At 36.1% G+C, this 13,181-nt stretch overlaps 1 protein-coding gene across 5 annotated transcripts; it reads left to right on the top strand.

Annotated features, from left to right (window-relative positions):
• The first annotated feature begins 251 nt into the window (after window positions 1-251).
• LOC113713618 (protein GIGANTEA) lies at window positions 252-12,875 on the top strand. 5 transcript variants are annotated; one of them, XM_027237376.2, is made up of 16 exons: window positions 252-505; window positions 1,357-1,449; window positions 1,600-1,713; window positions 3,737-3,808; window positions 3,971-4,025; window positions 4,141-4,283; window positions 4,440-4,711; window positions 5,709-5,764; window positions 7,658-7,898; window positions 7,968-8,118; window positions 8,692-8,901; window positions 9,027-10,562; window positions 11,264-11,332; window positions 11,637-11,855; window positions 12,174-12,266; window positions 12,491-12,875. In XM_027237376.2, exons 3-16 carry the CDS (start codon window positions 1,627-1,629, stop codon window positions 12,788-12,790), a joined length of 3,504 nt encoding a protein of 1,167 aa, XP_027093177.1. In that variant the 5' UTR covers window positions 252-505; window positions 1,357-1,449; window positions 1,600-1,626; the 3' UTR covers window positions 12,791-12,875. The 5 variants fall into 5 exon arrangements, with proteins under 5 accessions (XP_027093177.1, XP_027093178.1, XP_027093179.1 ...); XM_027237375.2 differs by having other exon boundaries at window positions 366-505; window positions 1,605-1,713; XM_027237377.2 differs by lacking the exon at window positions 1,357-1,449 and having other exon boundaries at window positions 254-505; window positions 1,605-1,713.
• The last annotated feature ends 306 nt before the right edge of the window (window positions 12,876-13,181 follow it).

Here is a 13,181-nt window from a genome sequence, read left to right as displayed (position 1 = left end):
AATTTCTTTATTTCTTTATTCAAGTATTCCACCACATACCCCAGTAGGCATCTTGCTCTGCTCAATCGTCCATTTTCGGAATTTCACACATTTGGGTTCTTGTCCATATGCAAATTTCCCATATGACACGTATATTTCCATCGTACCAAGATCATGTACAATTCTACATGCATGTTTGTTATGAGCCCATCATCATGTATAGTGTCTTTCCACCATAGCATAAAGAATTCCACCCATAACAATTGCCAGATGGCCCTCTAGTTCCTGAGGAAAATATCATTGCCACGTTTGCAACCAAGGGAGAGCAGCTAAAGATCTCCTCTCTCTCTTCACTCTCTCTCTCTCTAGCCTCTCTCCACCCAAAATCTAAACACAACAAATCTTACCATTTTGCTCTCTCTAGCTTCACAAGATTATTTAGAATTGGTTCTTCTCTCGCCTTCAATTTACAGAATTGTTGTGAAATTCTAGCTGAATATTCTTCACTCCAAGAAGCTGTGAAGAGGTAGGTACTTGATGTGTAGTCTTGCTGTTAGATATTTTTTATTCCTTTGTTTTGTGTGTTTATGTAATGTTAAAGATTGAATTTTTTTTCACTTGAATGATTGGTGGCTGGTGAATTTATGGACTAAATTGAAATGGGATTTTAGTTAAAAGTTAGAAAAGTGAAAGGGATGTTAAAGTTTTGATCTTTGGTTTGCATGGATGAGTCTTATGTACTTTGCAGGGTGTTTTTCCTGTAATGAACCCCTGTTTAAGTTTTTTCCCCCATAAATCTCATAGTTTCTCTAATGAGAAAATCATATTCTTTTCTTTTATATGCTTTTGTTATTCTGTTCTTCGTGGAAAATATGAAATAAAAGTTGTAATTTGGATAATAAGTTGGCTATGTGTTTATGTATTTGATGGACTGGATACCTGGAGTGGTTTTTCTTTGAGATTACCATTTTTTTGGGTGGATTTATTTTATATGCAAGGTAAGGATTATGACACTCGTGGATTGCTGATTGTTTCTGGAATTTCAGGATTGCTCAGTTTCATAATTTAACTTGTAAACTGAATGTTGTTATTATATCCTTGTTTAGCTGGAGCAAGATAACTCAAGTTTTATTGCTGCTTTTTCATGATAAGTTTTACTTTAAAATCTTTCCCAGCTTGGACTTATGCTGCTTCTAGTTTTCTATTTATTTTTATTTTTATCATATTTTTTGCTTCAGAACTTCTCTTGCTTCTTCCATATGCAGAGGACTTCTGCTGTTATCTTGTGATTTTATTCGTTCTTGATTGTTGAAAATTTGATTAATCTTGTAAAAGACTCTGTTTAATGGTGCTTAACTATGGTAATTATTGGTGCAGGGATAAGGGTTGTAGTTGGCAATAATTAATTTCATCTGGAGAAATTTATCGCTAAATAATATCTTGCTTTGGATATCTTGGTGCTTAAGCTGAGTGAGTGCTATAAGTAACTGAACGAAAGATCTGGAGTATCCCCTGTTTCAACTTCAGAGAAATGTTGAATTACTGTCTTTTGATACTTGATTGGTAGTTCTTGTAATGGGGCTTATGGCTGTTCTTCTTGATGACATCTTCTTATCTTAGTATAGAAAGTACTGTCTAGATCCTCAAATGGCTGCTTCATGCGAGAGGTGGATAGATGGGCTTCAGTTCTCCTCATTGTTTTGGCCTCCGCCACAAGATGCAGAGCAAAGGAAGGTGTGATTTGTTGTATTAAAGAGATGTACCTTTCTTTATTACCTTTTAGAAGCATACGCATGACACAAGTTTTTTTATCCTCCGTGTTCTCAATAAAAAATGTGTCTCTGGTTCTCTTTGGCTGAAGTCTAGCTGCTCAATAGAAGTTAAATGACATGTTTCTGATATTTCTGATTTATGTGTTGAACTTGTCAATTTCATTACTCTATTGTGTTTCTTCTCCTGCAATCTATTACTGTTTCCCTTGTAATTGATATCTGTATCCATGATCTCATGAATTAACTCCAAAACCACATGGAATTGGCAATCATAGAATAAGATGTTTCCGAATTACATAAGGTAAAGAGTAATTTTTTTTAATAAATTCGATGAGCATTAGCCTTCTGAAGAGTTTCCTATACAAAAAGCAAATCTTATTCTGCATTTTGTAGCTTCTGAAGGTGCATGTTGTTTTACTCATGGAAGCTTGAAAAAATTCCTCCTTTCTAGAGCCCAAACAAGCAAGCCATCTTTTTATGGCCTATTTAGATTTAATATATTCCTCAGTTGATACTAATAATGAGATTTTGATGAAGGAAAAATCCTTGTTTATCTGTTACCTGCAACTGGGGAAAAGTAATTTTATCAAATTTGAGGATCATGTTAAAGGTTCTAGAGTAAAATAAATAAGATCAAATATAGCAAAATCCTAATCATTTGTAAAAGAAACTTTGTAAGATGTAACTAGTCCTTTAATTCATCTTTGGTTCTTTTTTCCTTGCTGTTAACGTGTATTGGTACAATCCAAAACTTTTCATGTCCATAGATGATTCCATCTTGGTGCCACTTTACTTTTGAATAGAAAAGTAATTGAGTTGTCCATATGAAAATGATTTTACACTTGTGCATGCATATCCTAATACAAGCACATATTAAATTTCTCACCACAATTTATAGTAATTTATGGATCTAATGAGACTTAGACTTTAAATCCAGGAAGAGACAATGATCAAGTAAGCAACCCCTACGATGGAGTATAATGATTGCTAGTATTAATTTCTCCCTTTTTTGGACATGATTTTCCAGTATGGAGATGCTGACCTGGATTTGGAGTTTTAACATTCAAACAATTAGTTTTATCATAAATTCTATTGTTAACAGTGGGTTACACCAGTTTTAAATGCTTTTAATCTGAAATCAGGGGCTGGGTTCTGGGTTTGGTTTCAATTTGTGCAGGTTTTTCCCGAGCATATTTTTCATGAGTTGGCTCGTGCAGTTCCTTTTAGAAAGGTCAAACAGCACGTTAACTAGCTAAAATAGAAGTCAACAAGTGGATTCTTCTACATGTAGTTAGCATCATTGTTAAAACTTTACAACTGAACTGATCTTAAAGAAGATTGTCAGAAGGGAGTTGCTATGACTATGAAGAGTGTTGAAATTACTATCTTACTTTTCATGAGGACAAAAGTTCTTTTGCTTTGATGTAAACTTGATGATCAACGAGTAGAAAGTGAAGCTGTTTTAAGCCATATACCATTCACTTCTCGTAGTCATGTGACGCTGATATGTATTGGCTTGTGTGGCTAGAATTTAGTACAATTATGTGTGGATATTTCGGATGTGATGCTTAAGAACACAAATAATTAAGCCATGCAATTTTGCCTAGGGTAGTTCTCCAACAATGAGAGGGTGGGACATTAGTAGTAGATGTAAACAACTAAATCAATGAATGGGAATTACTTATCATAATCAAGTTTACAGGGATCTTAAGCTGGTTAGGTATAACAGGTTACACCTTAAGATTAAGCTAAAATAAATCAGATGATGTCACAGCATGTACTTTTCTTAATTTGTTAAGATTCATTATGTCAATCGGTGTAAAATCTATTTGCTTCTTGTGTCTTCATGTTGAAAGTAGAGCTGAAACTTCATTTATTGGAATAATTTTTTTAATTGCCTTGATGTTTCCTCTAAATAAACATTTGGCTACTCTACTTTCCTTTTTATTGTTGCTCATTAGTTCAAGCTCTATCCCTCTTTCTAGGCTCAAATTACTGCTTATGTTGAGTACTTTGGTCAGTTTACATCGGAAGCATTTCCTGAGGATATAGCGGAGGTAATTTCTGTTGCCTTTAACTTTGATGAGCTATTGATTGAGAAAAACTGTCAGAAGAAAGTTGATAGTTTTTCTCCACTCTGCATTGTTATCCAGAAAGTGACAATAACTTAGTGAACTTGCTGTAGATGTTTCTAAAATTTAGCTGTTGGTGGTTTGCAGTTGATCCGGAATCGATATCCATCTGAAGAAAATCGACTTTTTGATGATGTACTAGGTACTGGTTTATATAGGATTGTAGGTCATTAATGCATGTTATCATTCCTAGAATCTAAAGATTCTTTTATTGCTTGTGCAACATAAATGCTGGGTCCTTGCTCTTTGCTCTGCAGCAACTTTTGTACTTCACCATCCGGAGCATGGGCATGCTGTCATTCTTCCAATTATATCATGCATTATCGATGGTTTGCTGGAGTATGATAAGAATTGCCCTCCTTTTGCTTCTTTCATTTCCCTGGTCTGCCCAAGCAGTGAGGTATTTCGATTACTGTGTAAATTTAAAAATATAGATTCTCTTGAAGTTTCCTGATTAAATTTTGGAAATAATTTCGTACTTGTTACATGCTAAGGCTTCCTGTGTTCTGATATTTGAGGATGCATAATCCTGATGATTTTAAATCTTAAATTACAGAATGAGTACTCTGAACAATGGGCTCTTGCATGTGGAGAGATTTTGCGAATCCTAACTCATTATAACCGTCCAGTTTACAAGGTTGAGAATAATGACAGTGATGCAGATAGAAACAACAGTGGCAAACATGTTTCCACTAGCAAATATGCAGATGGAGAACCGAGCTTATCTTCTTCACAACATGACAGGAAACCCCTGAGGCCATTGTCTCCCTGGATTACTGATATATTGCTTGCTGCTCCCTTAGGTATCAGAAGTGACTACTTCCGTTGGTAAGTTCTGTAGCTGCATGAAAACATTCTAATTCTCCTTAAGTAAACTAAAGATGCTGTTATTAGTTATTAGTTATGCTGATTAGTGTTCATGTAGAAACTTGGTGTTCCTACTTCTTTGCCATTCATTTGCATGGTTTTACAACCTTTGCAAACTAAAAATCTTCAAATGGGCACACTTCGGTTATTAAGGGAAGCAGAGAAAACCAGACCAAGTAAACTGTTTTTTTATTTTTATTTTTATTTTTTTTATTTCATGTGATTTTTAGATGCCTCTTTGTATTCTTGTCTATGTGGTTGATAGTTGATTCATAATCTTGGTGCATCCCACCACTGACTTATTGATATTCTCTTCTTTAGTGTACAAATGTAATTCCTTTCTTTGGTTTTCTTTTATTTTCTTCTTCATTTTTGTTCTTTTCCTCATTAGGAAAAGTGGGACCCAATGCATGGTGACTCAAAACTGATTTAGAAGATATTTTTTGAGTCTTGTTGGTAAAGTTTGTATTGTATTATTTTTAACACTTATATGTGATGTCATAACAAAGGGCTGGATGTTTGTTTCTTCTCATTGTCATATGTAGGGAGTAATCTTTTAGGCAGGAACAGGGTTTAGCAGTGTCAATTCGCTGGCTTTTGGTCCTCCGGAGATAGTTTACTTACTTTCGTTATCCACACTTTCTCTCATGTCTTCTATCTCTTGCTCATTGGACAGTTTATATTGCGATTAAGCAATGCAGTTCTGGTTTTAGTGGGTTTAGTAGCCAGTATAAACCTAAGATGATTAAAATTTGTACATGCATGAATGACAACCATTTACTGGAAGTCTGTTATTGTTTGCTGGTTGAAAATCTTGGTGTTTCAAGAACCACTTGTATCAAAAGAAACAAAATCAATTTCTCACCATATAGGATATCTGTGTAGTACATAGCAATTCTACGTCTGTTTATAACTTGCTTTCGTGTTCCTGACATTGGAAACACTTGACTGATAATAGGTGTGGTGGTGTTATGGGGAAATATGCAGCTGGAGAACTCAAGCCACCTTCAACAGGTCAGTGGATTTCAATTATGGAATGAGTTCATGTTTTGGAGTCCTACACGTGACTCCCTTCTGTTGACTGTGGGAAGAGTTTTAAAGTACTTTTAATTTGACAATTAATCAAATATTACCAACAGTTTTAGAGTCATACTAGCTTATTTGGTTGTGGCAGAAAAAATAAAGTTGATAACTCATGTGAAACTGTCTATTGATATGTATGCAACAAGGATCGATTGATTTAGATCGTTTTCTGAGCTTATGACAAAAGCTGTAATAAGACTTCAAGTCAATTCAATGTTTGTCAAAAAATCATATGAGATTTGTCAACTCAGAGTATCAACTCAAAGAAAAACTTTTAAGGTCCACTACTATGTTTAACCTTAAATTAGAATATACAAATATAAAGCAACTTCATTAGTGTGTAAACTTAAAAAATTTATTTGTTTGATCAGTTCAATGGATTTTTTGGCTGGTAGATAAATTATAGTATTTCTTTCAGTGTATGGATTTTATTAATTGGACACTAGCAAATTAAAAAGTTTGTTGATTTGATCTGTGCAATGTTGTTAGGATTTTAACATGCATGGTCATCAAAAAGACTGAATAAGTTAGGGCATTAGTAACTTCTGGGTGTATTAGCAAGCGAAACTTTCTGATCCTATTACTTGGCCTTACATTCTGCCCGTGCTTCTGTAAGTGCATAGTTATTTTTTAGCCTTAGAATTTAGTCACTTTTGGCAGTGTATATGGAAGCTGATTTGCAATATTTAGTATGCCTATGAACACAATCCATGTGAGATTTCATATTTGGATGAGAAATTGTGGAACAGTGAGTTGATGCAGTCATCTATGTGTTCTAATGATTCATGTATTTTCACTTGTTAACCTGAAATCCTTTTTTTTTTAAACAACTTTTCTGTCTGTCAGAGCTCCAAAAGCTTCGGTTGACCTCCCAAGCTAATACTATTTCTCTAAAGACATTGTGTCCGGAGCTCTATTTCTTAAACAGATGTCCCTGTCAGTGTTAGAATACACTGAGGAATTTTATAATACAAACTGGGTAATCAAGGAACATGACACAATAGCTACATAAGCCTGAATCAACTAATCCTACCATGTGGTCTGGTTTTTAAGTGCATATGCAACACAAGCAGTGAGGGGTGCAAAAACTTCATTTCTTGCCAGTTTGTACAATTGCTCCTTAAAGCTTCCGCATGGCACTAACACCAAAGTGGTCTAATTTCCATTCATCACGAGATTGAATGATTTGAGCCTAGAAAGTTCTCTCTCAACTAACAAAAAGTGGCTGAAGTTGAATTGAGAATTATCTTAGACTATAGAAAGCGGACCTTGCATCCCTGTATATGTAACCTGAAAAAGATTGATAAAATTGTTTGTCTTTGATTGGCATTTTATCTACACTGGGTTTTAATATATGGATTTTACAATTGAGGTTCAGTAATTATGCATGTCTCTTGTGAAGTGTTAGGCTAAACATAAGCTCATGTGGCAAAGATAATATTTTCAGAAATTTTTTATTTCATAAATTTATCCAAATACTGACCTGTTGAGAGCATTCTACTTTTTAGAAAATAAGATAGATCTACAGTTTGGAACTCTTCATAGAAATAACTGTAACAAAGGGTGCTTGAGAGCTTCGAGCATTGGTGGCTTCAATGTTGGCCTTCAAATATCACATGGAGTGAAAATCTTTCTTTTTATTGTTTTGGATTGTGATAAAAAGTTCATTTCAACATACCAACAGTGAAAGTTTTTCAGATTAAAATTTTGAATAGCTCATCTTGTATCTTATTTATATGCTAGTTACCATTATCTATGCAGACTTTTTTTTTTTTATATATATTTGGCAATAATAACAATCATTTAATTATATCTTCTATTTAGTTTCTTCTCGTGGATCTGGAAAGCATCCCCAACTAATGCCATCAACCCCGAGGTGGGCAGTTGCTAATGGTGCTGGTGTTATATTAAGTGTCTGTGATGAGGAAGTAGCTCGTTATGAGACTGCTACCTTGACTGCTGCTGCTGTTCCTGCACTTCTGCTTCCACCCCCTACAACAGCAATGGATGAACATCTTGTTGCTGGGCTTCCAGCTCTTGAGCCTTATGCACGACTCTTTCATAGGTAATTTCTAAATGATTTTTGTTGTAGAAAAGAATTCCAGTGGAGTTGTTAATTCCTTCTTTGCATTAGGTATTATGCCATTGCTAGTCCAAGTGCAACGCAGAGACTTCTACTTGGACTTTTGGAAGCTCCTCCATCATGGGCCCCAGATGCACTCGATGCTGCTGTTCAGCTAGTGGAACTGTTACGGGCAGCAGAGGAATATGCATCTGGAATGAGGGTATGCTGAATCTCTATGGTCTTTTTTCATTTATCTGTGCTGGTTGTCATCAACTTGTTGAATAAGGTGTATTTCAAAGTGCCTTTAAAATCCCTGAAAATTAGGATAATCTTTGGGCCATGAGCATGAAGAAGCACACTAGTTTTGTTCCACTATGTATAGTTGACCAATTTTTGTTTTTCCTCCATGAAACTCTTTCTTTTCTTTTCCTGCCAAACAATTTCATTTTTTTTCAATTGCCTAAAAGCATCAATATAGTACACCTTTTTTCTCTCTTTTTTCGAGATGCTTAACTCTAGGCCTTTGATCCTAAATGTGCAGTAATGCTGTCAAGCAATGCACTGAAGTCAATTTATCAAATTGCTCTTTCTTTACTTACTATAGAGAAGAGTGCTTCCAGTCATCTATGTTCTACTGCTAAACAACTATACACTGGATGTGATGAATTATAATTTTTCTCTTTTCTCATAACTAACTTGCAAGTTAAATTTTCTGTACTTAAGAGGTATATTCATATATAGAGCTGTTGATATATAGTGTTAAAAGGTCTGAGCTATTCTTTTATTGGTGAAGCTACCAAGGAATTGGATGCATTTGCATTTCCTACGTGCAATTGGGATTGCAATGTCAATGAGAGCAGGAATTGCTGCAGATGCTGCTGCTGCTCTACTCTTCCGAGTACTTTCACAGCCTGCTTTGCTCTTCCCACCACTACGACAAGTTGAAGGGATAGAAGTGCAACATGGGCCTACTGTTGGCTACATTTCACGTGAAAGAAAGCAGGTAAATTTTGGGCAATGATGTTTGACAAATACTCTATGGCTTTCATTCTGGTTTGCTTCACTACCCTGTACCATGTTTTCTATTAAATATAGTTCAATATGCATAATTCTTTAAATTTCTATCAGAAAGAAATACCTGGAGCAGAAGCCACTGTCGAAGCAACTGCCCAGGGTATTGCATCAATGCTTTGTGCCCATGGTCCTGAGGTTGAATGGAGGATATGTACCATATGGGAAGCTGCATATGGCTTAATACCATTAAGTTCTTCTGCTGTTGATCTTCCTGAAATTGTAGTTGCAACACCTCTGCAGCCTCCCATTTTGTCATGGAACTTGTACATACCCTTACTTAAAGTTCTTGAGTATCTTCCACGTGGTAGTCCTTCTGAAACCTGTCTCATGAAAATATTTGTTGCTACTGTCGAAGCAATTCTCCAGAGAACATTTCCACCTGAGTCATCAAGGGAACAAATTAGAAAAACAAGATATGTGTTTGGCTCTGCCTCTAAAAATCTTGCAGTGGCAGAGCTTCGCACAATGGTACATTCACTATTTCTGGAGTCATGTGCATCTGTAGAACTTGCCTCTCGCCTTCTGTTTGTAGTTTTGACAGTATGTGTCAGTCATGAAGCTCAACCGAAGGGTAACAAGAGAGCAAAGGGTGAAGATTATGTTCCTTCTGAAGAAGTTGGTGAAGATTTGCAAGTGGCCAATGGAAAGCATATAGAAGTACGAACAAAGAAGATGAAAAAACAAGGACCCGTTGCCGCATTTGATTCTTATGTCCTTGCTGCTGTATGTGCTCTATCATGCGAACTTCAACTCTTCCCTCTGCTTTCCAGAGGGACTAATCATTCAGACCCTAAGAACATACAGGATGTGGCTAAGCCTGCAAAAATAAGTGAACTATCCAGTGAGTTAAAAGGTAGTGTTGACTCTGCAGTTTGTCATACCCGTAGGATATTGGCAATTCTTGAGGCACTTTTCTCTTTGAAACCATCTTCTGTTGGCACCTCTTGGAGTTATAGCTCAAATGAGATTGTTGCTGCTGCAATGGTTGCAGCTCATATTTCTGATCTGTTTAGGAGGTCAAAGGCTTGCATGCATGGTCTTTCAATCTTGATGAGATGCAAGTGGGACAATGAAATACACTCCAGGGCATCTTCTCTTTTTAACCTCATAGATATCCACAGCAAAGCTGTTGCATCCATTGTAAACAAGGCTGAACCATTGGAAGCACATCTAATACATGTGCCACTGTGGAAGGAAACTTCATCATGTTTCCATGGAAAAGAATACAGTAAGTGCTCAAGCTGTAGCTGTTCAAAACCTGGGGAGGCATCCACTCAACAATGCATGGAGTTGCCTCATTCAAAAGTTTCACTTAAGCTTAAGGATACCCAGTGTAAAGATGTTGCCAAGTGTATGGCAGGCAAAGGAATTGGTAGTTTTCCAACAGATGCCTCTGACTTGGCCAACTTTCTGACAATGGACAGGCACATAGGATTCAGTTGTAGTGCCCAAGTTCTTTTGAGGTCAGTACTAGCTGAAAAACAAGAACTGTGTTTTTCGGTTGTTTCATTGCTCTGGCACAAATTGATTGCATCACCTGAAATACAACCAAGTGCAGAAAGCACTTCTGCCCAACAAGGATGGAGGCAGGTAATTACGTATTATAGGGCATCCAGTTACTTGTGCTACCACATTGATTTGTTTATTAAGTTGGTCAAAGTATTTTCTAGAAGTATCATATAGCAAACCAAATTTATAAAAGCATTATTATTGATGTCATTAAATTAATTATCTTATTTAGAAACTGCCTTCAAGTACATCTCATGTCTAGATAGTCATCTTGATATAAAAAAAAAGGCTTCTTTTAGGGGTTTAGGAGGCATTTTTTGCAACCTATGTTATGCTAGGCACCAGGAATACCATTCTTGCTCCTATAGAGGTTTAGGAGGTGTTTTTTGCAACCTATGTTATGCTAGGCACTCAGGAATACCATTCTTGCTCTGCTTGACATTTTTGGCTATGAATATGGTGCTTCTAATGCTGGAAGTGTTATACTGCTTTCAATTTGAAGAACTAGTATTATGAAAAGAGAATTCCTTTATCTGCATCTGTTGCTGGAATATTAGAAATCATATCTCGTCAGATTACTTTAAGGGCCTCTTATGCAACTTTGTTCGCTGTTTCCTTAATTGATCAAGTTATGACTTCTTTTTGCAAGATTTACTCATGCCTATTGAAAAAAAAGAAGGTTTAATCTGGGATGTTATAGTAAAGTATATGCTTTAGACAGCGTCTAATTTAGTAGCTTTAAGGTGATTAGCATTAACTGAGGTTTTCATGGGTGGCTACAGGTTGTTGATGCATTATGCAATGTGGTAGCAGCTTCACCAGCAAAAGCTGCAACAGCAGTTGTTCTCCAGGTCCAGATTTTGTTTTACTTGAATCTCGTGCAAATAATATTTGAACTCTCCTATAGCTAGTTGGTGTTTACAAAAAATGCATTTCTTTCAATTGATAGTTGAAAAAAGATAATCTGTCTGAAGTTTTTTCCAGAAGATAACCACATGCTATGTTTTATTTCTTCCTTTTTCCTTTTTTTTAAAAAAATTATTTTCATAACAGAATATTATTAAGTTGCAGTTCTCATCGAAGCATACCTCAGTGTTTATCTTATTAGATTGCTTTAAATGTTTAGTCACTTTCTTCACTTTTTTGGCTTGTCAGGCGGAGAGGGAACTGCAACCGTGGATTGCCAAAGATGATGATCTTGGTCAGAAGATGTGGAGGATCAATCAACGCATTGTAAAAGTGATTGTGGAGCTAATGAGAAATCATGATACACCTGAATCATTGGTAATTCTATCCAGCGCTTCAGACCTCCTGTTACGCGCCACAGATGGGATGCTCGTTGATGGAGAAGCATGCACTTTACCGCAACTGGAGGTAGCTGATTCTAATTATTTGAATGAGCAGCTGTCTTTTTCTTTTCTTTAAAATTGTAAAGACTTTTGAATTGCTAAATTTAAATGTTCAATTTTGCTCTTTCCTAATCTTTTCCATATATGCTTGTTTGAAATTATCAATGAAAGTATTGATCTTTTTCTGCAAAAGAAATTGTTTTTTTAATGGGTAAATCTATCATACACTAACATTGTATATGCTAACAGGTCTAAATACATCCCACATTGTATGTATATACACACACTGTTTACTGACTGATTTCCTGTATTTGCTCATTTGCATTCTCTAACAATGAAAAAGCTCCTCGAAGCAACTGCTAGAGCTGTCCAACCTGTACTCAAGTGGGGAGAATCCGGATTGGCTGTGGCCGATGGCCTTTTGAACCTACTGAAGGTAATATACCCATGTAAACAGCATTCTTTAGTGCTGCTACTAGAAACATAGTGTGATTTACATTAAAATTTAATGAGGATTTCTGTATGCCATGCGACATAAATTAAGTCTCATTTTTGCAAGGAGAAGTGAACATCAGAGATTACATTTTGTTTATCAAACAATTTGATAGGTTGATTGCAAACTGACACATCTAGTACAATTGTTTGGTTGCTAATTTGCAGTGCCGATTACCAGCGACAGTGCGCTGTCTCTCTCATCCAAGCGCTCATGTTCGGGCTCTTAGCACATCAGTTCTTCGTGCAATTCTGTATGCTGGTTCACTAAAAGCTAGTGGGAAAAAAGTGGACAAAAATGGCATTCATGGCCCTGCTTATCAGTACTTAAGTGTAGGCAATGTCAACTGGCAAACTGATATTGAGAAGTGTTTAACATGGGAAGCTCATAGCTTACTTGCAACTGGAATGCCTACTCAGTTTCTTAGTACTGCTGCCAAAGAATTAGGCTGTACCATAACCATCTGAAACTAATAGTAACATATTGGTAATTTGACTGTTCTTGTGTTTGACAAGTGGATCTAGAACAACAGACACGCTACAATTGGTTTGATCTCTGCTTGCCAAAGCTGCTGTAGACACTAGTATGTGACTTTTATTTGGTGTCACGTTACATTATCATAATCTTTCATCTAGGGATAAATGCCAATTTGCCATGCAGCTAAACTTTGCGGATGAGATATGCAACAGGAGTTGGTGAATGCAGTAGTGGAAGTTTTCCCCATAAGGGTTTAAAATATCATGCTCCAGTTTTCAGACAAATTAAAGAGTTTGTTAGATAAGATTCAATAGTCAATGACCACAGTTGAACTGCAAATAGTATAGACTGGGCTTATAGCAAAACAGGTTCTGATAAGAG

The sequence above is a fragment of the Coffea arabica genome, chromosome 10c (genome assembly GCF_036785885.1).
Source record: "Coffea arabica cultivar ET-39 chromosome 10c, Coffea Arabica ET-39 HiFi, whole genome shotgun sequence".
Taxonomy (NCBI): domain Eukaryota; kingdom Viridiplantae; phylum Streptophyta; class Magnoliopsida; order Gentianales; family Rubiaceae; genus Coffea; species Coffea arabica.
Note: the sequence above shows the minus strand (reverse complement) of the source record. Positions and strands in the feature narration are given on the sequence as shown.